We start from the raw sequence: 20,762 nt of genomic DNA, 5'->3' as shown, positions 1-20,762 counted from the left end.
ACCATTGTGGCCAATGCATCTACGGCACTGTCTGCTGCCAAGTCTCTCATTTCCATTGCCCAGTAAAGGAAAGAACGATGGCGAATCCTAGCCCCAATGACACGGGGCTATCTATGTTCGAAAACGAGTGGTTCAATCTCCGCGGCATGTCCACCGTCATCAGCAGGCCAAGTCTCGCCGATCGGCGCAGCTCCGACCTATCATTCATAAAACCCAGCTCGTGCAGTTATCACCACGCTAGCCGGTATTGATTACGTCGTCTTCATCCTCTCCCGAGGTCATCAACGATAGTACCCCGCTCAATGGTTGATCCAAGTGATCCTTCCCGATAGTCTGGATACAAAAATGGGATTGTGGGGGCGAGAAACGGTGGAGGCTGACGGGGGTCGTGCACGTACGGAGTAGGTGGGCTATCTCCAACGGCGTCAATGCCATTATCCAGCAGTGCCCACCTACTCCGTACAGGGGGTTACTGCAATGCTGATGATAGGTATACGGAGAAAATGGATCTCCGCCATGATCTGACGGATGCAACGGATACGGAGTACGGAGTACATCCGGAGTGCATATGCATCAATCATGCCCCCCTGAGGGGAATACAATTATTGAACCTCCTTGCTATTTTACCGCATTTGCCCGAAATCGAATAAAGTACAATAGATGCATCCAAGTGCATATGACAGTTGACATCTCTTATCTCCCCTAAAGATAAGGCTGTAGCCCTAGATTGGCTGAGCATGGGTTGAAGACATTTCTACTTGTAACGAGATACGTCGAAAGTGCCATGGAGATCCCCTAAATATTTCGTTTGTATACAGATGGCCAACTCTAAACTCGCACTACTCATCTGATCTTCTGGGCTATTGAACATTCTCCATCTCCTTGCGGTCGAGATAAGCTCCCCACCAGTAGCCGTCCATTATTCCCTCGGCTTTCTACCGTTGAGGTGGAAACATGGGCTTTAACAGCCGTATTGTCCAGAGTGACACGGTTCACTATATTAAAACTCTGTTCTCCCAGTTATATTGATCTGCAACGTTTTGTGCAGGTCATGTCAGGATGTCTCAGTATGAACACACCTCATTATGGTGGCCCGAGGAGCGCATCAAATCCACCCTCAACGCAAAGTATATCGTCAGTCGTCTGCGACCAGAGAATATCCCGCGCCTCTTCGAATTACCGGACTGGGGCGAAGGCTTGACCAGCGAGACCTACATGGAATGGATCCTCACCAAGGCCGGCCGTGTCTTTATGATCCTCGACGCTATAGGCATTCCCGATCGTATCTTTGCGCTAGTCGACGAATCGTGCGACGACGACGATTTACCTGTCGCTGAACATAGCGTTGATTTACTACACTTGTCCCCGTATGGGGAAGATCTCGCCCTCGAGGCGAGTTTCTTTCATGCGCAATGGCGCTTCCTGGTCCGTGGTATAGCGGAAGGAGAACATGTCGTCTATACCGAGAACGAGGGCGTTCCTGTCGAGGCGGTACGCACCAACACCAGCAGTGGGACACACGGACGTGATGATACGGTAGATAGGGTCGTCCTCGCTGGCTCGGTCTGTCGAGTTTACATGCGCACCCAAGTGCAAGTCGGCGGCGCGCCATATTTCTTTTCGGCCGACGAGGTTCTCGCTGAGATCCGCAACCTGAAAAGTCTGTCGCATGAGCACATCGTCTCTGTTTACGCTTCATATCTGAAAGACGACAGTGTCTCGGTGCTCTTTACCGGCGCCACGGCAGATCGAAATCTACACAGCTTCCTCACAGATGAGCCGATGTCCTTCAAACGGCTAGACAAAGAACAACGCCGCCAGATCTTGATCACCTGGCCCCACTGCCTTGCGTCCGCAGTCTCCTGGCTGCACGCACGCGGCCACTCCCACGGCGCAATCCGCCCATCCAACATATTCGTCGATGCAAACTTTCATATCTGCCTCGGTCAGTTCCAAGCACTCGACTCCCTCCTAGCCCCACCACATGTCAACGACCTCGAGGCATACAATTACTCCGCACCAGAGCGCTGGACTCGTCCCACAGCTCCAGCCGTCCAGCAAAACCCACAATCCGCACAGACACTACTTCCCTCGGGAGGTCGTACAAAGCGCAGACAACGACCAACCCGACTAGCTCTAGCGCCATTGAACGAAAACGAAATCCCACCTGCTTCTCCAGACCACATAAGGCCAGACTCAGTCGGCTCGAAAAGAACAGTCGTCCGCATAGGCTTACCAGGCTCACCATCGCGTTTCTCCTTCGCCCTTTCATCATCATCTTCATCCTCCGAATCCTCAGCAGCCTCTTCAACCCACACAGACGCAACAGCAACATCACCCCAACCAAGAAAACACCGCATCTCCTCTTTCTTGTCCCGCAAAACAAAGAATACCCTCCCAACCCCATCAATAACCTCATCCTCCACATCCTCCTCAAACACGCCAACCACACCAACCGTAGCATCCCCAACCCCTCCATCCACCCTCCACCACTCCAAATCCACCCAGTCCCTAACACAACCCCCCACCAGACCCCAATCCCAAGTAAACCCAAACACCCCAGCAGATATATTCTCCCTCGCAGCAGCAACCCTCGACATCTTGACAGTCCTCCACAAACGAAGCCTGACATCATTCAGCGCGCACCGCAGCGCGCGCAACCGCTTCGCCGGCCGCGGCGGCGGAATAGCAGATGCATCCTTTCATCTAGCGCGGAATGCCGTGCAAGTGCAGTCATGGATTGCATTGTTAGAGGGCGATGCATTGAAACGGTGTCGGCGGGATCGATGTTCTGATCGGGCTTTCTGGGCTGTGCCGCGCATGTTGATTGTTGTGCGTGCTATGCTTGATTTTGAGGGTCGGAAGAGGCCGCTTGCTAAGCGGGTTAGGAGGGGGTTTGCGGATGCTATTACTAGAGGTGGGAAAGGGGATGGGGATGGGATTGGGGCTTTGCATTGTGGTAAGGAGAAACGGGATGGGCGTGAGAAGGGGAATAGGGTGGAGGTTGGGAGTGCTGTTTCTGTTGGTTCTGCTCCGTTGGGGGTTTCTGAGTCGGGGTCGGTTTCGGAGATTGATTTTGGGTTTGGGGATGCTGGGAGTGGGAGTGGGAGTGAGAGTAATGTTGAGGATGGAGATCGTGTTGATGTTGATATCGAGGAGGAAGAGAATGTTTCGGAGGTCGAAGAGCCTGACAGACAGGTGGAGCAGGTCTTGCCTCAGCTGTATCTGCCAGATTTGGACATGGACATTACTGGGATAGAAGGTCTGTCGTTTAATAATTAGGGAGATGTACGATAATGATAATGCCTTCATGGACCAATGACCGGCCTAGGTACATAATTCAGACTAATAATTCATTTCTTGTGTACACTTCATGCTTCGTGAAAGACAGATCTGGGATAACATCACCTGTATGCAAACAAGCACGCCAACTCCAATATATCATGCAATCGCTTGGCCGAGCTCGTCTATCCCAAATTCGTGATGCTATCAATACAATGAATGGCTTGAGCCGCAATCGTCAATAGACGGGTAAGAACAAAACAAAATCAAAGCCAGATCGCAACGACACCCAGCAGGCTAGACAGCAGTAAAGATCCCGCGAGCAAGCGCTCGGTAGCTGGCGAGCTGACAGTCACAGCGTAAGCACCACCTTCCTTCGTTGCCGATGCAGAAGGAGCTCCGTTTGCAGTAACCTTACTGGCCTTGTCGTTCTTACCGGTTGCTGTGGAATCAGTTCCCTGCTTAAAGGTCTGTCCCAAGGTAGGAAGCGGGGAGCTTGGGTCAATTGCCCATCCACCAGAGGTCGAGGCAGGGCACTCGATGGCGGCGAGGCTAGATGCACTCTTCTTGTAGGCGGAAAGGGCAACTCCGGTTGGGTGCAGAGTAGCCCATTGAGACTTGAGGTTGTTGAAATCAGGCAACACGGGCGTCGGGGTGCCCTTGCGGGTGAAGCCGTCCTCGATGCTACTCGCGGTCGCAGTCGCAGCATCCACAGAAGGCCCATAGCTAATCAACCCATAGTCATTGGTCTCTTCAATCCACTCGTAGACCATGGATCCAGACCAAGTGTCGGACATGTTGTCACCAAAGATGGCAGCCTGGTCCTCAAAAGTGCGCGGCGACGGGGTGTTGCAGCCAGTCTCGGAGAAGAAGATAGGGATAGGGTAATCAGTTGCGTTCTTCTGCAGAATATTGTATCCAGACTGTGTATAGCTGGACGCACCGCACCATTCGTAGGCATTCAGCGAGTAAAAGTCCAAGCGCTCGGATGCATTCTTGGAACAGGCCATATAGTTCTGCAGCATAGGTCTCAGATCGGCAATATCGGCTGCGGAGTAACCCACGGGGATCTCGCGATAACCCTTCTGATCACGGTAGGCCTTGATGTCGCGGGCAGCCGCCAAGACGTAAGGGGCAGCAGCCGAGCCATTGGCCGTGGTGAGTACCTCATTTCCGACGAAGACGCCGGCAGTATTGTCGAACTTTTGAAATTCGTCGAGCACCTCCTTGAAGTGATCAAACTGGGTCTGATTCCAGTGTGGCTCGGTCTGTAGATCGTCAGTAGATGACCCACAGAAGGAGAACCTTCGAAAGTGGACCTACCTGTTCTATCTGGGTATTGAACGTGTCCAAATCGACGAACAAATGGATTCCTAGACAATGTGTCAGTAAAAACCATTACCCATAGGAGTAAGAATCAACCGTACCAGCATCGGCCAGTGCCGACATACAACCCTTGTGATCAGCATGGGGATCCACGTGGTACACACGGATCGCGTTGGTGCCCAGCTCGGACATCCGGGCGATATCCCGCTTGCATTGGGCAGTGTCGATAAGCGGGTCACTTGGGGTGAGCTGATAAGCAATGCCTATCCAAGTCAGTCAGGTACCTACAGTGTAGGATTTCTAGGTACCCTTGACGTAGAACTGGGTTCCATTCTCGTAGAAGAACTTGGAGCCGACAGCCGAAACGGATGGGCTTGCCCCCACTGCGGTGGCCTGTAAGCCAGCAAGTAGCAACGGTAGCGAAAATGCCAGGGATGATAACATGATTAATTCTGTGGGAGTAACAGTGAAATAGACGATGTGATGAAATAGCGACTTGTAGAGAAGAGAAGAAAAGGCTCTCTCGATTATGTGTTTGGCGCTCTTGCCCGGACAACGAAGGAATCAGGGCAGGTGCAAACTAAGAACTTCTACGGAGTACCTAGATAATTCCAACAGTAAGGAAAGAAGGGGAAAAAGGGAAATAGAGCTGGAACATAGAAAGAGCTCAGTTCCTTGATTTGGGACTGTACTAAATTATCTGCAGGGTGTTCTCGACTGCGTTTCATTCCTGGGCCAATTTGGGACATTCCAGTATTTTGTTTACCTTGGTAACATTCAAGGTATACAATAAGGGAGAGTACACAACATATACCACTGGAGTACAATCAAGGTACGGAGTACAACTGGGCGAGTTCAAATGTTATCTGTATATATATTTGTACGGAGTATTACCCCTATAGCCGTTGGGGCCCAGCCCTAGTCCATCACATGCAGATATCGCACAAGTACAACATCCAAGATAAATCTACAACATAGAGTAAATCTAGAAATCTAGACTACTTCGTACAGATATAGATACTCAAGTAGGTAGAAGATGTGCAGTCCCCAGTAAAATATTAAAATTAACTTGCAAAGTCTGCAAAGTCAATCCAATGCCCATGTTGCCCATATTGCCCCCTAACCCGGCATCTACCGAGTTCCACACCACTCTTGCCCCTATACTATAAATACTACCAAATACTTACTATAACCTTGGGAGGCTTGAGACATGTTTTATGATATAAAAAACTATTCAGCACTACTCCGTAATATCACTACAATCACTGTGGCACGATGTTGGACAAGTATTTCCCCCATCTTAAACCCTGTCAATCACTGCTATTCTGGACTTGACCCCGATATCCACTCTAACTGGACATGGGAAAGATAATCCTACCTACTCCGTACAAAACCTGGCACACGGCACCTCATCGATCGGCAGATTATTACGGAGTAGATTTTTAATTTTTAATTTTTTAATTCTTTCTATGTTGTAGGGAATTAAAGAATTCTTTCCAAGGTTATCTTCTTTGTTCACGAGATGCGTTGGGCAGAGATCAGGCTAGGAAGCCATCAAACGATAGTCTCGTGGACCGCTAATGCATATAATCTTAAGATTGGATATCACTAGTAACGCCAACGCGATCTTAGGAAGGCTTTTTAAATTCCAGACTGCCACGTTACCCCACTGGGCGGTTTTCGGCGGTTGCCACGGGGCTAGAACGAGGTCCTTGCGAGATAAGGTCTGTTTTTGTGTATGTTCGATTTTGAAGAGATGAGTGCGCAAGAAGTAGAAAAGTTGAAATAACGTCGCATTCGTCTTAACATTTATGTAATTGCTATGTTACCTAGGTACGTTGTATATAGCAGATCTATAATATAACGAATACAACGGAGTAAACATCCCCTTGGGATGTGCGACAGTCCAGACTTTCTCCAATCTCCACTCCTCCACTTCATTCCGAGATGTCCACCAATGATAGTCGCCATACGCAGAGTGTTCGTCAGCTAGTGGGGTCCCTCCATTAGGATCGACTGGGCTTGCCCTTGGACTTGTCGCCAAAAACGGGAGGGTGAAATGACGTTTCCGCAAAGGGGGGGTTATAATAATATCTACGCATCCGGCCCTGAATTAATTTCTCTGGACTATTTCACCTCAGCCCTATCCTATCACCTGGTTTGATTTCGCGACATGGTTCTATAATCCTATATCATATCCGATGATCCAGAAAATTACCCGATATACATACATCCATAATGGCCTCCCCATTCCACATCTCCCGACACGAACAAGTCGAGCTAGAGCGCAATGAAGCCTTCCGGGTAATGCGCGAACAACTCCGCCGCCAGGAATGCGGCATGGAGCGACCAAGTTTCTGCGCAGGCCACCGACACTCCTGCACCTCCACCGAACAAGAAACCTACCGCCTCCACCGCGATATCATTCACACCCTCCTCGTCCCCCTCTTCCTAATCAACCACCAAGCCGAGCGCATCGCAGCCCGCACCCTCCCGAGCCAGAAAGGCGCTGAACCCGAACGCGCATTCCGCGGTGAAGCCCGCAGCGCCTTCGCCTGGTTGAACTGCATCCTCACCGAAGAACACGACTGGTACCTTACAGCCCGCTGCCCTGCTTGCATCGTTCAGCATGTGCTGCACTCGGAGCCGACAATCCGATTCGTCACTGTCGCCTCGCAACTCGCAGGCGCTCGCTCTGGCTTCCAATGCTGGCTGAACGCTCTCGAGACAGCCGTCTGCGAAGACCCCTTCTGGGGCGATGCCTTCTGGCCAGATATCGAGGAGCGCGCCACTCGTCTGACTGAGGGCGTGCAGGAGCTCGTCCGTCAGTGCTACGAACTTAGCGCGACCCTCGATAACCCTGCTCGGGCTACCCCGTCGCTCGCCAAGACCCCAATGCCTGTCTACGGCAGTCGCTCTGCCTCCTGCACAATCCCCCTGAAGCCTTCTAGTTTTGCGCGGAAACAGGTTCGCCTGACGCGGGAGGAGCAAAGATACCGCTCCTCGGTTTTGTGGAATTGCTCGCAGACTGTTAGACAGCCGCTGGCCGGCTGCACCACTGCGACTCAGTCTCGTCGCCGGTCGTTGACTTCGTGAGGGAGCGATGTTGGGCTATGGCGGTGACTCCCGCCATGCATTTTCCTCCTTTCCAACCAACCGGTTAATTTTACACACGCCCGGGCGCATTTTCCCGAATCAGCCTTTTGCGGATTGAACTACTCGTGATTCAAGAAAAGTATCTACGGACCTTGCGAATCTACGTTGTACAGAGACCCTATCGGGATTTTCGCGGATATCAATTCCCCGATTCTCACGTCAGAACACATGGCACTTGCCCCTTAGCGTCCCACGCGACCGAGACCAGTTTCTCGATATGCAAGGGTCTCCGCGGATCTGGAGTCCGCCGTCATGATGCAATCGATCTAGAACCGTGGATGATCGAAGTATCCCACCGTCTCGGGTCGATGGAGATATTCCAATGCGTCGGTCTATATGGCCGAGAATGATGTGATTTGTTGATCATGTCGGGTTATAGTGATAGCATGATAGTATAATTCTAATCATAATTTACTTTTTTTTATCCTAGATATACCAGACTTACTATCAAATAATGCAAGTGTATTAATATCGGTTGACGCGTACTCTCCTATTTGACAGACTTTTCCAAGGTTGGGTATATTAACCATAAAAGTAACCCCACGTGAAATCCAGTCTTAAATTGCTTCATATGATCATATGGAGTACAGCAGATATGGCACTCAAAATTTAATCTAATGTGGTGGCAATACACTCTACGTGAGACGGTGGAGTAAGCCGGAGATGGGAACAGGGAAGTGAACCAGATCTGAGGCGCACGGTGGAAATTAAAACGGTCCCAACGTCCCTCAGACGATCGGGCTGGATCTGAATATGGGGTCGCCTGTCAGAGTGCCACTCAGATTCCAGGATTCTAAGATTCCAGGGTCTTCGGAATGCGAACTTGCTGCGAACTAGACATTGCATAGATCTTAGACCGAGTATATATATGCTTCATTCGACCTACAGGACATATGTATAACTATATATATTGTAGCCTATATGTGCTATGCGTTGGCAGATACATGTAAGTATATGCCAATGCCCAACCCCTCTCCCTCTCACACCGGAAACGGAGACGACATTCGTATGCGTACACTTCACTTGAAAGTACTCAGTACCTCGTCCAGGCCCACGGTCCACATGAGTTCTGTGGTACTGGCGACTTGTGAAACCGAAGACTTAGGCCGCATTAGGGGGAATATGATAAAAGCATAATAGTATGCTCGAGTCTGGTTCGGGTAATGAAGACTTCATTTAAGTATCTTCAGATAGATTTGGATTATATTCAGATACATTGTTTTAGAGTGTATTCTGGTCTCAACTTTGCACAACCCGATGATCGTCACCGTGGAGCCAAGGCTTTCGGCCCATCGGTCGCTCTAGACTGGCAACATTTTTATACATTTCAATGGATTTTTGTTATAGGCTATATCACCCTGTATGAATTAATTCTAGCAGATTTATGAAATAAAATATCCCATATAAATGATATACATAGATATATATCTATCTATCTATCTATCCCTTACAGCAAAAGAAAAAAAAAAGGGAAAAAAGAAGAAAAGTAAAGTGGAAACCGATGACTCCATGACTTGGAAGGTCTAGACTTGTCCCGACCTGAAGAGTCTGGCCCCAACCCTTGCCCCAGTTAGTACCCAGTACATGGTCTAGTGCCTATTAGCCCATACTACCGTCAAGTACCTAATACCCACCCTTCTCTTCCCGTCAATTTCCATTCGATTCACGCCCTCTTTTGCTTCTTCTTCTTCTTCTTCTCTTCTCTTCTACCTTTTCCCTCCTCCCCAAATATTCAATCATTTCCTCTCTTTAACTCCTTTCTTTAACATCAACTCATTATAGCATCCAACCTCCAAATCCCCCTCCAAATTCCTACCTTGGACCCGGTCATCATCTTTTGGTCATCTTTCGATCATCTACCATCGGCCGACGGATGATTCATGACGGCTGCCATCTCCTTCCGTCCGTTAGATAGCGCAGACTGGATGACATCCTCATGCAATGGACAGTACTGGCCCGTCACTTCCACTCCTGACGATCACACCATGCATGTCCCACCAACAGTGAATCTCGACACCAGAGCACATCTCCCCCAGGATTCAGATACACAGGAAACTTCCAACCCCTCCAGGATTCGCCGACGAGCTTCACAAGGATCTCTTCGAACAAGACCGTCACCGGTATCTCGCTTTCTCTCCAAGAGCAGCGTTGCCGTGAACTTCCCATCCTGGGACCAACGTACCTCACCTAGTTCGCCTGGTTCGCCCTACCGTGTGGAGTCTCGCACTCGGTCGGTCGACTCTCGCCTTCGTCTTTCAACCACTGTGTCTCGCGGGCCGAGGCCTTTGGCTGCTTCCCCATCTTGGAATTCTCACTATCAATCCGAATACCCCGCCACATTACCCCCCACGCCGCCAGAGGACGAGATCCACGTTGCGTGGAACCCCAAGTCCGAGATGATGTTGTTCGACACACACTCCCACACGGGATCCATGGCTATGATGGACGAGACCCCTAGTGTGGACAACTCCTCCGCGACCGGTGCTTCGGATACACTCAGCAGTCCATCGGATGGGCTTTCTCATAGGTCCTCCAGCTCTGGAGGCAGCCCTGGGCCCCACGATGATATGGACTGCCAGCAGGATATTGGCTCATGGCTGGATCATGGCATCGATTTGACTGGTAAGCCACCCGTACATCTGCGCTTCAAGGCCGATCACTGACATCTTCCAGCTTCATCACTTGCGCTATGCAAGACACGAGGCGAGGCCGTGAAAATCGTTTCCCAGACTCTTCCATATCCCAGGACATCTGATCAGGCAGTATCAGGGCTGAAGACCGACAGTGTCTTTTCCTCCATTGTACAGGCTGTCCACAACCACTTGCAACCTGGTCAATCACCCTATATCAATGTTACCCACGCAGTACCGGAGCAATTCAGTCTTTCGAATCTGCCCCACTCTCCCCCCAGCACCCCTCGTTCTCCAACCGCTGCCGAGGAATACTTCAACGCCACCGTTTTCTCCAGTGCAGCAGTTGTGAGTGCTTACCATGACTACCGTGGACCACTCCAACGGCAAATGTCCCACGCCCCGATGCCCATTGTTCCCCCTCGCAGTGTCCACATCTCGGTCCTCGAGCGCTATCTCCCTCCAACCTCCGCTCAAGAATACCGTGATTTGTTTTGTCGTACCCGTCCATCCTTCCTCGTTGACCGTATGAGCGAGCTGTCACCTAATGGCGGCTCCCTCCTCTTTGTGTACCCGACCAAGAAAGGTGCATCAACCTTCAAATCCCAGTATCTGGGCCCCATCCTCGACCCGCTTCTCCGCCAACTCGTTGTGGTGAATGAGTTGTCCGCAGACGTGGGCCGATACCTCGGCAAGCTCTCGCCCGTCTCTCAAATGGATGACTTTGCCACCATGAAGGCGAACATCGCGGCTCTCTGTGAATCATTGAGCGATAACGATTCCTCCTCTCGATTCCACGTGGCCGATGCGGGTCGTGGAGAGACCCACCTCGACCGCAGCCTCTGGGCCGAATGGTTCATCCACCAGGAGAAACCCCGCATGAAGGAAGTCCTCAGTCTGTACTGGCAAAACGGCCGCCGTTCATCTAAGAACACGGGCTCTGGATTCTCCGGCATGATGGGAAACAAGGAAGTCACATCATCCGGGCTCCTGAGTGAGATCTGCGATGGCATCCGCAAGCGGCGCTATTGCGAGGACAATGAGCCTCGCGATGGTATTGAGCTTGGTGTTTTCGTGATTCGGCGAACGAATTAGATCGTCGCAGAATTGCAAGATCACTCTTTCTCCCTGTTCCTCGAATCCCTCGTCCCTCATCCCTTTTCATTCTTCCACCCCTTCTTCCGCAATATCATATTTAACAAACGGCCTTCACAAAAGATGACATGGGACCCAGGAGGTGTCCCCGGTGTTGGATTTCGATTTTCCGGTGTGAATAATTTTTTTTCACACTTTGCATGACTCGTTTGGGGGTTTCCCGCTGCGACCATTTTGAATGAACTATGAATACCCCGGTTGTTGTTGGCGATTCGGGTTTTATGAACTTTTTGGACTTTATTTTTTTTTATGATGGATATAGATATACACGATTTTGTGGGAATATATCTGCTATTAACAATATCTTTTCTTTTTCTGTAATCTAGGATGTGCCTGGAGTACATCTAAGTATATGTGGTCGTGCTAGGCCTCGTCAGGCTCCCGTTAGGCATCACCGCGACATAGTGTGAGCACTTCTTTACCACCATTGTCCTATGCCTTCTATTGTAGGAAATGAGCTATTCATGCTATAGTATGTATATGCTAAGAGTAATTGTTATGATTTCTTCCACTTGATTAACTGTTTGTATGATCTATGGTTTAAACAGCTGCGATCAATGTATACAAGTGAAGGCCATCTGTCCCAACGTATAAAGCTTGCGATAGGTGTGGTCCGGATTGCAACCTTGGAAGGCACACCAATAGAAGACGGGAAACTGATGTATGTCAATTCATTATCGTTCTTTTTCCTAACACACTCTCTCAATTAGAATCAATAACTCCATTTTCTTTTCACATTGTCTCATTCACCTCGCTATCTATTCTCCTCGGGGCGGCCAAACATTCTGCCGTCCATATTCGACGGTGACCCACCCCTCTCATCTCATCTTCCCTCGATTACCAACTTAATGCAATCTACCACCCTTTCTCGCCCACGCTCGCCACATACAATGTCCTATCCGAATCCTCCCCTTAGCCCTGGAGGCGGGGCTGGTGCACCCTCGAAACGCGACAAGCGGCGCACCGCGCTCCAGGAGCGGCTCCAGGAACTGACGGCTCAGTTCAGCAATAATCGGGACATCCAGTTTCGTCAGCAGTTGCACGCACTTCAGTGCGATATGACTCTGATCAACAATGCTGATCCTTATGGGATTGGACCGCTGCCGGACTCCGCGGAGAGCATTGCCACGTTGATTGAGGAGACTGTTGGTGGCGGCAGCAAGTTTGCGAAAGAGATGGCTGGCCTCGCTGGATCCTGGTATTCCAGGTTTGTGCAGGATGTTAATGAGATTAAGGAGAAGAGAGATGCAGAATTGGCCGCGACTATGGTGAGTCTACTGTTTTTCTCAGCTGTGAGGAGTCGACCCTAATCAATGGCTTTTTTTTTGTACAGAATAACTACAACAACGTTATGGAAAGACAACAGCGGGACCGTGACTTCCGCACTTACTTCGCACAAGAAGAGTTCCGTAACTTGTCTTCTACCCTCCGAGAGCGATTGGTCCAGAACATCTCCGGCAAGCGCGCCCGTCTGATGCGTGAAAAGGAGCAGCTCGACATTGCCGACACCAATGCCCTTCTCCTCCACCCCAACCAGTTCAGCATCACGAACCCTTCCAGCCCTGGCGGTATCCACAGCAACCGTAAGACTACTCGACACACCCGTCACCGCGTTGACCTCGACGAGCTGGGCAACGGTTTCATGTCGGAGTTGAACAAGCGCAAGCGGAAGGCTCCGGAGGAGGACAATGGATCGCCTGCGCGGGACGCGGGCGATGCTACTCCCGCGAAGCGCAACAAGGCCGAGGTCACAAAGGAGCAGGTCGCTCCTTCTTACTCGATCCACTCCCTCTTCACCGACAAGGAACTCACCGCACACGCCAACCAGGCACACCTGGCCACGATTCACTTCTTTTCTACGTCTAGACGCCCAGATCACGGGTCCGGCGCGGTGACGAACGGCAACAATACCGATGCCGAAGATACACCCGAGGGCACAGGCCATGAAGATAACGGCACCCCAAGTGCAGCCGACATGATGCGTACCGCCAGCCACAATTTCCACGCTACCCGATCTACCCGCACCACCGCTGCGCACAGTGCTCTGAGTGCCCTAGCCGACCTGGCCGATAAGCCAGCCACCCGCCCTATCCTCCCCTACCACGTTCTGTCCAACCACCACGCACGACCCAACGGCAACGCGCCGCCATTGACCTCCCTAATGAACGAGGAAGTCGACGACGACTGCGCCCGCATAAGCCGCCTGGCCAGCAAACCCCAAAATTGGATCGACACATCTTTAGTCGAACTCGTGGCTGCACCTCTTCCTACTTCCGCAGAGACGATCGATGGCCATCCGGCCGATCCCGCCGTCTTCAGCCAGCTGCACCCGGATTTCTCGCCCGCCATGGGTATCGACTGGACTCCTACCGTCCACAACCCGGGCTTCGAGATGTTCCAGCCGCAGGCCATGGAGCGCGAGCGCAGTCGCAAGCGCACCCGCAATCACTGAAGGACATGCACATGAAGTTTCGGATGTACGTTAAGATGGGATGGGATGGTGTTTACTGCAGGAAGCGGTTACGGATTACCCTTTATCATTGATCATATTAGCTATGTTGTGAGGGATGGACCTCGGAGGTGTTTGGGATTTCTTTTTCTTTTTCTGTGTTTATCTTTTTTTTTTCGGACCATGTTCGCCCCGACCTGTCTGGCGTTGTTGGGACACACATAGTACTTTGTTTCTCAGGTTTATGCTTGCCCCTATGTTGGGTAGTATAATTTACATGGATACCTTGTTCTTCAGTCTCTGTAAATTGGGTTCGAAGTGATATTAATCTATATATCATAGCTTTGGGCCGCGGATCTCCGTCTACCTGGTCAGCGGGATATCTGGTCAATATTACAACCCAATGCCATTCGAGAGGATGATCCTATCCCACCGTCTACAAACCTCACTAGCCTACATCCCCAGAGGCCTAACCATCGCAAACCCTAGCCTTCCATTCCCATTCAACTACGCCAGACCTCACCCTCAAACTACCCAGTGGGTCAATACAACTTCATTGAACAACAAACTGTCCGCCTAACATCCGCAGCACCGGACAAACCTACACTCTAAACAAGGCCTCCCAAGCCCTCCAACGAATCCCCCATGAAGACAACCTACAAAATATTCAATGCGCAAAATCTACTACGCAGCAAGTCGGCTATAGGTTTTACTTGGATCTGCACTTCTGGGTTGATGTTCCATGTCGTTCGAGATTGGTATCAACTTAGGGCTATCTTCTATACCATCATCATGACAAAAACGGAAGTCATCGCCGACTATTCTATCAAGCAGGGTCTCGATATATCTACTACAGCAAACACAATAAACCTCAAACCACCAACCTCATGCTCCGACGCGCCCTCCCCATCCACCCACCCATCCCCAAACCAATGACAGCTCCAGCCCCAGCACGACCAAAAGCCGAATCCCCCAAACCTCTCTTCAGCGGCAACATCCCAACCCTCCAAACCTTCACCGAAGACACCGCAACCCCAACCTTCCACAGCCGCATCCTCCCCGCCATAAAACACGACCACCACGAGCTCGAATCCCACAGCAACAAAATCCTCTCCTCAACAAACCCAGACGAAAAAACCCGCTTCCAAAACCAATTCGTCTGGGAACTAGCCCGCCACCTAATCGGCGAGGAACTCGTCGTCTACCCGGCGCTGATCGAGTCCCTCCCAGACGGACAGGGAATAGCAGATAAAAACAGACTCGAGCATCAGGGCGTGAAGCAGCAGTTGAAGGTGTTTCAGGGTCTTGAGTCTACGGATACGAGGTTCGTGCCGACGCTTAAGGGGCTTATGCGCGATTGGGGCATTCATTCTAGACATGAGGAGGAGGTGGACTTGCCCAGGCTTGAGGAGTTGTTGTCCAAGGAGGAGAGTGTTGAATTGACTAAGTCGCTTGATCGGGTTAAGATCTTTGTTCCTTCTAGATCGCATCCGCTTGCGCCTACGGAGCCGTTCTTTGAGACGGCTGTTGGGCTTCTGACGGCCCCGATTGATCTTTTGGCAGATTTGTTTCGGAAGTGGCCTGATGGAAAGGACAAGAAGTAGGGGTTTAAGGGGGTTAGATTGGTAGAATGCATTGCTGTAGTGGAAAATAGTATGTTAATATCATATTATTCTACTTTAGTTCCTTAAGCACAGAGATTAAGAAACATCAAAGACTAATGGAGTAACTTGTCAGACTGGGAGGCTGTGGTCCCGAGCAGAGCCTAGGGCCTAGTATATACCACTGCAGTGACAATCGGGGCCTAGTATAAGGCTAATAGGCCTAAGACACGTGACTCAAGCCGGTGTTTTTGACCTCCTCGTTCAGCCCTCTCCAGCTGCTTCAGGTTACCTCAAGCAGGCTTAATGTGCTGATCTTCAGCACCCCTCTGGCGTCTATCTTACCATTAATTTGCATCATAGGTTCAGAAGCATTTTCTTTTGCCTGGTTGCTCTTCAGCGAAGTGACTGTCAATGCCTCCACGTCGCCGTCCCAAGATATCTCTCTGGGCTCGTTTTCGAACATGGCTTCGCTACGCCCACTCACCCCTCCAGCTACGTAATAGTCTCATCCGACTCGGCCATCAGCACCAGTACCCCCTGCTCACGCTCCTGCGCATGTTCATCCCCTATCCGTCCTGGTTCTTCCCGATTCCAGGTCCATTTCCTCTACGGGCGCTTATCGAAGACACGAAGAATGAGACGGGTATCATCACATCTCATTTTGGCGATATCCATAATCTCCGCGCTATTCCTATCTGGCGTATGCGCGACACGCCCCTGCGATCGATCTACCGGCTCTATGAGCTCCACCTTGCTGACCATTACGCGCTGATGGGATGGGAGACGGAATATTTCTTTTATCGGCGAGATTGGAAGCTAGGAGATATACCAGACCCGAGAGGTCCCGATCCGCTTCGCTATGCGATTATCGCTTCTATTGTTGATGAATTACACGAGGCGGTTAATTGGAGATTAAGTCTGGGTCTACGGAGACATGGAGAGCATGTTTATCGCGAAGAAGATGGAGACCCGTGGCCACCCTTCACGCCTGAGGAACTGCCTGATTGGACAAAGAAGGTTGCCCCTATTGATAAGGATCTGCTAAGGCTGTCGGTGCCACCGGAATCATTAGATAAGGAGGGGAATCTAGTGCTTGAAGCTAATGGCAAGAGTCCCAATTTTGCCCGGCGCAATATTATCACAAACACAGGCTGGCTCTATACTATCTAGGAATGATTCAATTGAACATGTCTTCGAGCACACAAAGCCAAATCTATCCGAATATCTCCTCGTTGTACTTCTGGCGGTACGCATCGGCCACTCGTTGCATTGTCTTGTAATCAGGAACCACATCAAACCCGTTCATGTTCATCGTCCGAATCGATTCTAGATCCAGAGGGCCGTTGTTGCGCGTCCTCAAGACGTTTAAAAAAGCAACTGCGTCCGCAAAATCTCCTTCCGCCTTGCGGTCCCGGTTCGCGGCGTAGATTCTCCTCAATTTGCGCTCGAGAGCCCATTCGATTGGAGCGGCTAGGACCTCTAGATTCTGTCCTTTGAAAAGTGTGACACCCTGTTTTACGGCTTGTTCGAACAGGGCCTGTCGAGTTTTCTTAGTGACGAAGATAGCCATGTCATCATTGACCCAGTTTTCATTATACGATAGCCGGTTCGCCACGTCGAGGATAGCACCCTGAAGAGCACCTTCAATATCCTTGTCTCCGGCAAATTCTGGGTCAATCAGGAAATCAAGATCACCTGTGCTCTCGCGGTTCTTGAGATAAGACACTGCAACGAACCCCCCAGCGGTGATGAGTCGGATGGGGGCGAATGCGATGAGCCAGGGATTCTCACCCATCGCACTATCAAGTGCTGTAAGGCCTTTTGGTCATCGTTAGCATCATTAATTTTGCCTTGCGGTCGAAGTGCTTAGCGCACCATGATATCATAGTCTGTAGTATACAGGATGTTCAAGACAGCTTACCGTCTTCGAAATCTTTTGCGTTGAGATATTTCTTTGGTGTACCCTTGATGGAAGCTTTTCCTCGGACTCGATGCAGGGAATGCCCTAGGTTGTGGGTTGTATTTATGTTGCTCCTGCTGGTCCTAGGCGCCAGCCAACTCCGGATTCATCTCTTGTGACTTACAAGATCCAATCATCATTGGCAGATCAATGCGCCCAGGATGGAAGTGAAACTTTCAGTAGGGATCATCAGGAAGAGGGCGCTTAGCTGTATCCAATAATATCTGACACTCAAGGCGCAGCAACCCTGTTCAATCTTAGAGAGCACAGCGGATAAAAAGACATGACAAGCAAATAAATGGGATCTATGCACACCAAACACAGTGAGTTGACTACTCGCTCGACCGGGTTGGTCTTTGACCCGCTCAGATCACATCCGCTTGCGCCTACCGAGCCCCTCTTTGAGACGCTGTTGGGCTTTTGACAGCGCCAATTGATTCTTTTGGGCGGATTTGTTTCGGAAGTGCCCTGATAGGAAGGAGGGGAAGTGGTAGGGTTTGGACTAGGGGTAGAGGTCACCGTGGCAGAACTTGCATTACTATGTATAGTAAAAAGATAATTTTGTCAATAAAATACTATTCTTACCTAGTCTTCCTTCAGCGGGGAAAATAGCCAAAATCAAGTGTGTGGAGGTGATCTAATACACCTACATATACCTACCTAGGTACGTGTACCCAAATATCACGCCAACATTCCAACCTACCTGCGAGAGTTGACTATGAAGGTTTGCGTTTCATGCAGGCTTCTAGTTATGAGTATCAGCTACTATCGCAAGATTACTCGTATGTGACTAGTTTAACTATGCCTAACTCCAATATTGCTCTTAGGGCTCTCAGCGACTTTACTTTGTCCTTTTACACCTATGATGTTGTATAGGATTTGGGGAAAACCTCAAAAGTATCAGTTGACTACGCCCGTGCTAGTCTGTAGTGTGAAGACCACCTGCACGTTTCGACACATTTTAGATGTTTTGAGTGAGATGTTCGATACCAGTACCGTAGTTGAGATATCCTTGGATAGACTCCCAGAAATCCGTATCAGATCCACTGTATCTCTGCCCAGATGACAGATACTGTAAGCATCCATGGATCAACCGCAAAGTTCGCCGAGACGGCCCGTACCTTACCAACCGCCCGTTAAACTCTCCCCACATTATCGTCCTGAGCGGGTTCGACCAGGTAGGCCGCCTGATACTTCCACAGAATAAACACCAAAATTGGCTATAATCAATAAAGCGGATATATATAGTCTGACCATATCAGAAAACCTAGTATTCACACCCGAGCCTTTTGTACCCCGGTGATGCAACCGCTGCCATGAAAGGCACAGCATGGTCCCCCCAAGGTCGTGATTTCTCATGATGTCTTATACCCTGAGACCATGTCATTTGTTTGGAGGGAAGAGTAAAATTGGAGAAGATGGACTATCGAATATTGGTTATATGAGACAAAGTTAGATGCATGCCAGCGTATTCAATTCCTACTCCTGATTTACCAAGCCCACTCTGCGCCATTCAGCACTAATTAGAGTACTCTATGCTGAACGGAACAATGCAAACTAGAATCTACTATCTTTCCAGGTTTAGACTTAGAAGCCACTTTCGCCACTATCTCATCCCTCCACAGTCAACACTGCCGATCTCGTGGTGCCCAACCGCTGCCCTGAATAGCCATACCGCTGCAAGCGACGCAACCTCCCAAGTCGATTCGCAGTCTCGACCGCAGACTTCTGCATCTCGTCATCACCTGACGAACATCGCCGCCGCTTCCACGCCTTACGGAATTGGTGCTGCTCGTCGTCCTGCTGTCTATGCCGCATAGACAGGAAACAAGCATGGGCTTCCTTTTCTTCGCTCAGGGCCTGAACCTGAAGCATCGACGAATTAGTTCGTGATTCGTCATTTACCAAGTTTGGGAATGCGATAGCCAACTGGAATACAATAGAGCAATACACAGCAATAGAAAATGAAAAAACTTTCCACATACATATGATAACCACACCTCCTGCTCAGAACTCCACGCCTTCTGACACCTCCCCAACTGTCTCTGCGCATGCACAAGCTCCTTCTCCTGCTCGGCTGTCCACCGGTCTCGACTGCGGATAATACTCGCCCAACTAACAGCGCGAGCGAGCTGGGCCCGCGTTGGACGCGCCTGGCGGGAACAGTGTGTCCGGCCCTCGGAAGATGAATCCGGCGCTGCAGACGTGATATTTTCCGGCGCGGATGATGTTGATTGCGGGGTGGGTGTGTCGTGGTGCGAGTTGGTCTTCACCGCTACCTGCACGTGGCCGTGGACGTCACGGTGCACGGATGTGGATTCACTGTTCTGGGCGCGGGGGCTGCTGTTGGGGTCTGACAGGATGGGATTCTTTTCATTGGGATGAGCTTCCAGCTCGTGGGCTTTTCCCTTTAGACTTGTTCGTCGCTTCCAGGAGAGGGATAGTGGTGGTAGGGCTCGATGGACGATTGTAAATACCGACATGGCTGGGATGATCGACACACATACACCATGTATGGAAAAGGAACAGAAGAGATGATCCAAGTATAGAGGCATATACTTGTTATCCTGGTCTCTCGAAATGCTCTTCTTTCCATGTCGTACCAAGCCTTGCTTTTATAAATGTCCCGGTTCGCCTCCCAAGTGGTACTTCACGATCTAGCCAGACCGACACCAAAGGACGAGAACGCGTGCAGGGACCCCTCGCAGGAACCTCGCACGGGGGGGTGGGGAATGCGAGGCTCTCCTGCTTCTGCTTGGCTGCCCACGCGATAAGTATACGATCGTGCAGGAGACGCGGGGTGGCCTGGTTGGTCGAGATGGTGGAGGGCTGCAGGTCTGGTCGAGACTCAAATGTAAATTTTGTTTGCTTCTGTGACGGTTTGACAGTTTGAGGGCTTGGTTGTACAGTTGTTCATTGGGATGGAACAAAAGCGGATTTGGATGGCGTTGACTTGGCCAGTATGAGTTGGACTGAGTTGCGTTCTGGATGCACCTCACGCGATAAATGTTTCCATCCCTGCTTCGTCAGGTAATCGGGGAAATAAGGGATCTTGATGCAGCAGACCTCCGTAATTGGTTGGATACGCATGTTCGAGATGCAATATACACATGGTGTTCGCAGTTGTAGTCAAGGATCCCCTTCCGGGATTTGGTACTTTGGTCACTTTAATCGAAAACTTGGAAGTTATAGTATACAGC

General features: G+C 50.4%; 9 protein-coding genes across 9 annotated transcripts; 6 read left to right on the top strand and 3 right to left on the bottom strand.

Moving 5' to 3' along the window:
• Positions 1 to 1,059: 1,059 nt before the first annotated feature.
• N7525_002619 (protein kinase domain-containing protein) lies at positions 1,060 to 3,282 on the top strand (the record flags this gene model as incomplete). The annotated part of the gene is made up of 1 exon (XM_002559778.1): positions 1,060 to 3,282. One exon carries the CDS (start codon positions 1,060 to 1,062, stop codon positions 3,280 to 3,282), a length of 2,223 nt encoding a protein of 740 aa, XP_002559824.1.
• Positions 3,283 to 3,548: 266 nt separating this feature from the next.
• On the bottom strand, positions 3,549 to 5,052 carry gel6 (putative 1,3-beta-glucanosyltransferase; the record flags this gene model as incomplete). Its single annotated transcript, XM_002559779.1, has 4 exons — positions 3,549 to 4,550; positions 4,606 to 4,655; positions 4,710 to 4,871; positions 4,917 to 5,052. The coding sequence occupies 4 exons, from the start codon at positions 5,050 to 5,052 to the stop codon at positions 3,549 to 3,551; spliced, it is 1,350 nt and encodes a 449-aa protein (XP_002559825.1).
• A 1,794-nt stretch (positions 5,053 to 6,846) lies between these two features.
• Positions 6,847 to 7,704, top strand: N7525_002617 (uncharacterized protein; the record flags this gene model as incomplete). The annotated part of the gene is made up of 1 exon (XM_002559780.1): positions 6,847 to 7,704. One exon carries the CDS (start codon positions 6,847 to 6,849, stop codon positions 7,702 to 7,704), a length of 858 nt encoding a protein of 285 aa, XP_002559826.1.
• Positions 7,705 to 9,644: 1,940 nt separating this feature from the next.
• N7525_002616 (uncharacterized protein) lies at positions 9,645 to 11,489 on the top strand (the record flags this gene model as incomplete). Its single annotated transcript, XM_002559781.2, has 2 exons — positions 9,645 to 10,386; positions 10,438 to 11,489. 2 exons carry the CDS (start codon positions 9,645 to 9,647, stop codon positions 11,487 to 11,489), a joined length of 1,794 nt encoding a protein of 597 aa, XP_002559827.1.
• A 908-nt stretch (positions 11,490 to 12,397) lies between these two features.
• Positions 12,398 to 14,001, top strand: N7525_002615 (Sds3 domain-containing protein; the record flags this gene model as incomplete). The annotated part of the gene is made up of 2 exons (XM_002559782.2): positions 12,398 to 12,817; positions 12,883 to 14,001. 2 exons carry the CDS (start codon positions 12,398 to 12,400, stop codon positions 13,999 to 14,001), a joined length of 1,539 nt encoding a protein of 512 aa, XP_002559828.2.
• Positions 14,002 to 14,885: 884 nt separating this feature from the next.
• Positions 14,886 to 15,602, top strand: N7525_002614 (HHE domain protein; the record flags this gene model as incomplete). The annotated part of the gene is made up of 1 exon (XM_002559783.2): positions 14,886 to 15,602. The coding sequence occupies one exon, from the start codon at positions 14,886 to 14,888 to the stop codon at positions 15,600 to 15,602; it is 717 nt and encodes a 238-aa protein (XP_002559829.2).
• A 411-nt stretch (positions 15,603 to 16,013) lies between these two features.
• On the top strand, positions 16,014 to 16,772 carry N7525_002613 (uncharacterized protein; the record flags this gene model as incomplete). Its single annotated transcript, XM_002559784.2, has 1 exon — positions 16,014 to 16,772. One exon carries the CDS (start codon positions 16,014 to 16,016, stop codon positions 16,770 to 16,772), a length of 759 nt encoding a protein of 252 aa, XP_002559830.2.
• Positions 16,773 to 16,815: 43 nt separating this feature from the next.
• On the bottom strand, positions 16,816 to 17,702 carry N7525_002612 (uncharacterized protein; the record flags this gene model as incomplete). Its single annotated transcript, XM_002559785.2, has 3 exons — positions 16,816 to 17,420; positions 17,524 to 17,607; positions 17,687 to 17,702. 3 exons carry the CDS (start codon positions 17,700 to 17,702, stop codon positions 16,816 to 16,818), a joined length of 705 nt encoding a protein of 234 aa, XP_002559831.2.
• Positions 17,703 to 19,173: 1,471 nt separating this feature from the next.
• Positions 19,174 to 20,045, bottom strand: N7525_002611 (uncharacterized protein; the record flags this gene model as incomplete). Its single annotated transcript, XM_061212383.1, has 2 exons — positions 19,174 to 19,491; positions 19,548 to 20,045. 2 exons carry the CDS (start codon positions 20,043 to 20,045, stop codon positions 19,174 to 19,176), a joined length of 816 nt encoding a protein of 271 aa, XP_061069404.1.
• Positions 20,046 to 20,762: the final 717 nt, after the last annotated feature.

Source organism: Penicillium rubens (genome assembly GCF_028828025.1).
Source record: "Penicillium rubens strain IBT 27055 chromosome Unknown utg000002l_segment0_segment0, whole genome shotgun sequence".
Taxonomy (NCBI): domain Eukaryota; kingdom Fungi; phylum Ascomycota; class Eurotiomycetes; order Eurotiales; family Aspergillaceae; genus Penicillium; species Penicillium rubens.
The sequence above is the reverse complement of the archived record's forward strand: the minus strand, read 5'-3'. Positions and strand labels throughout refer to the sequence as shown.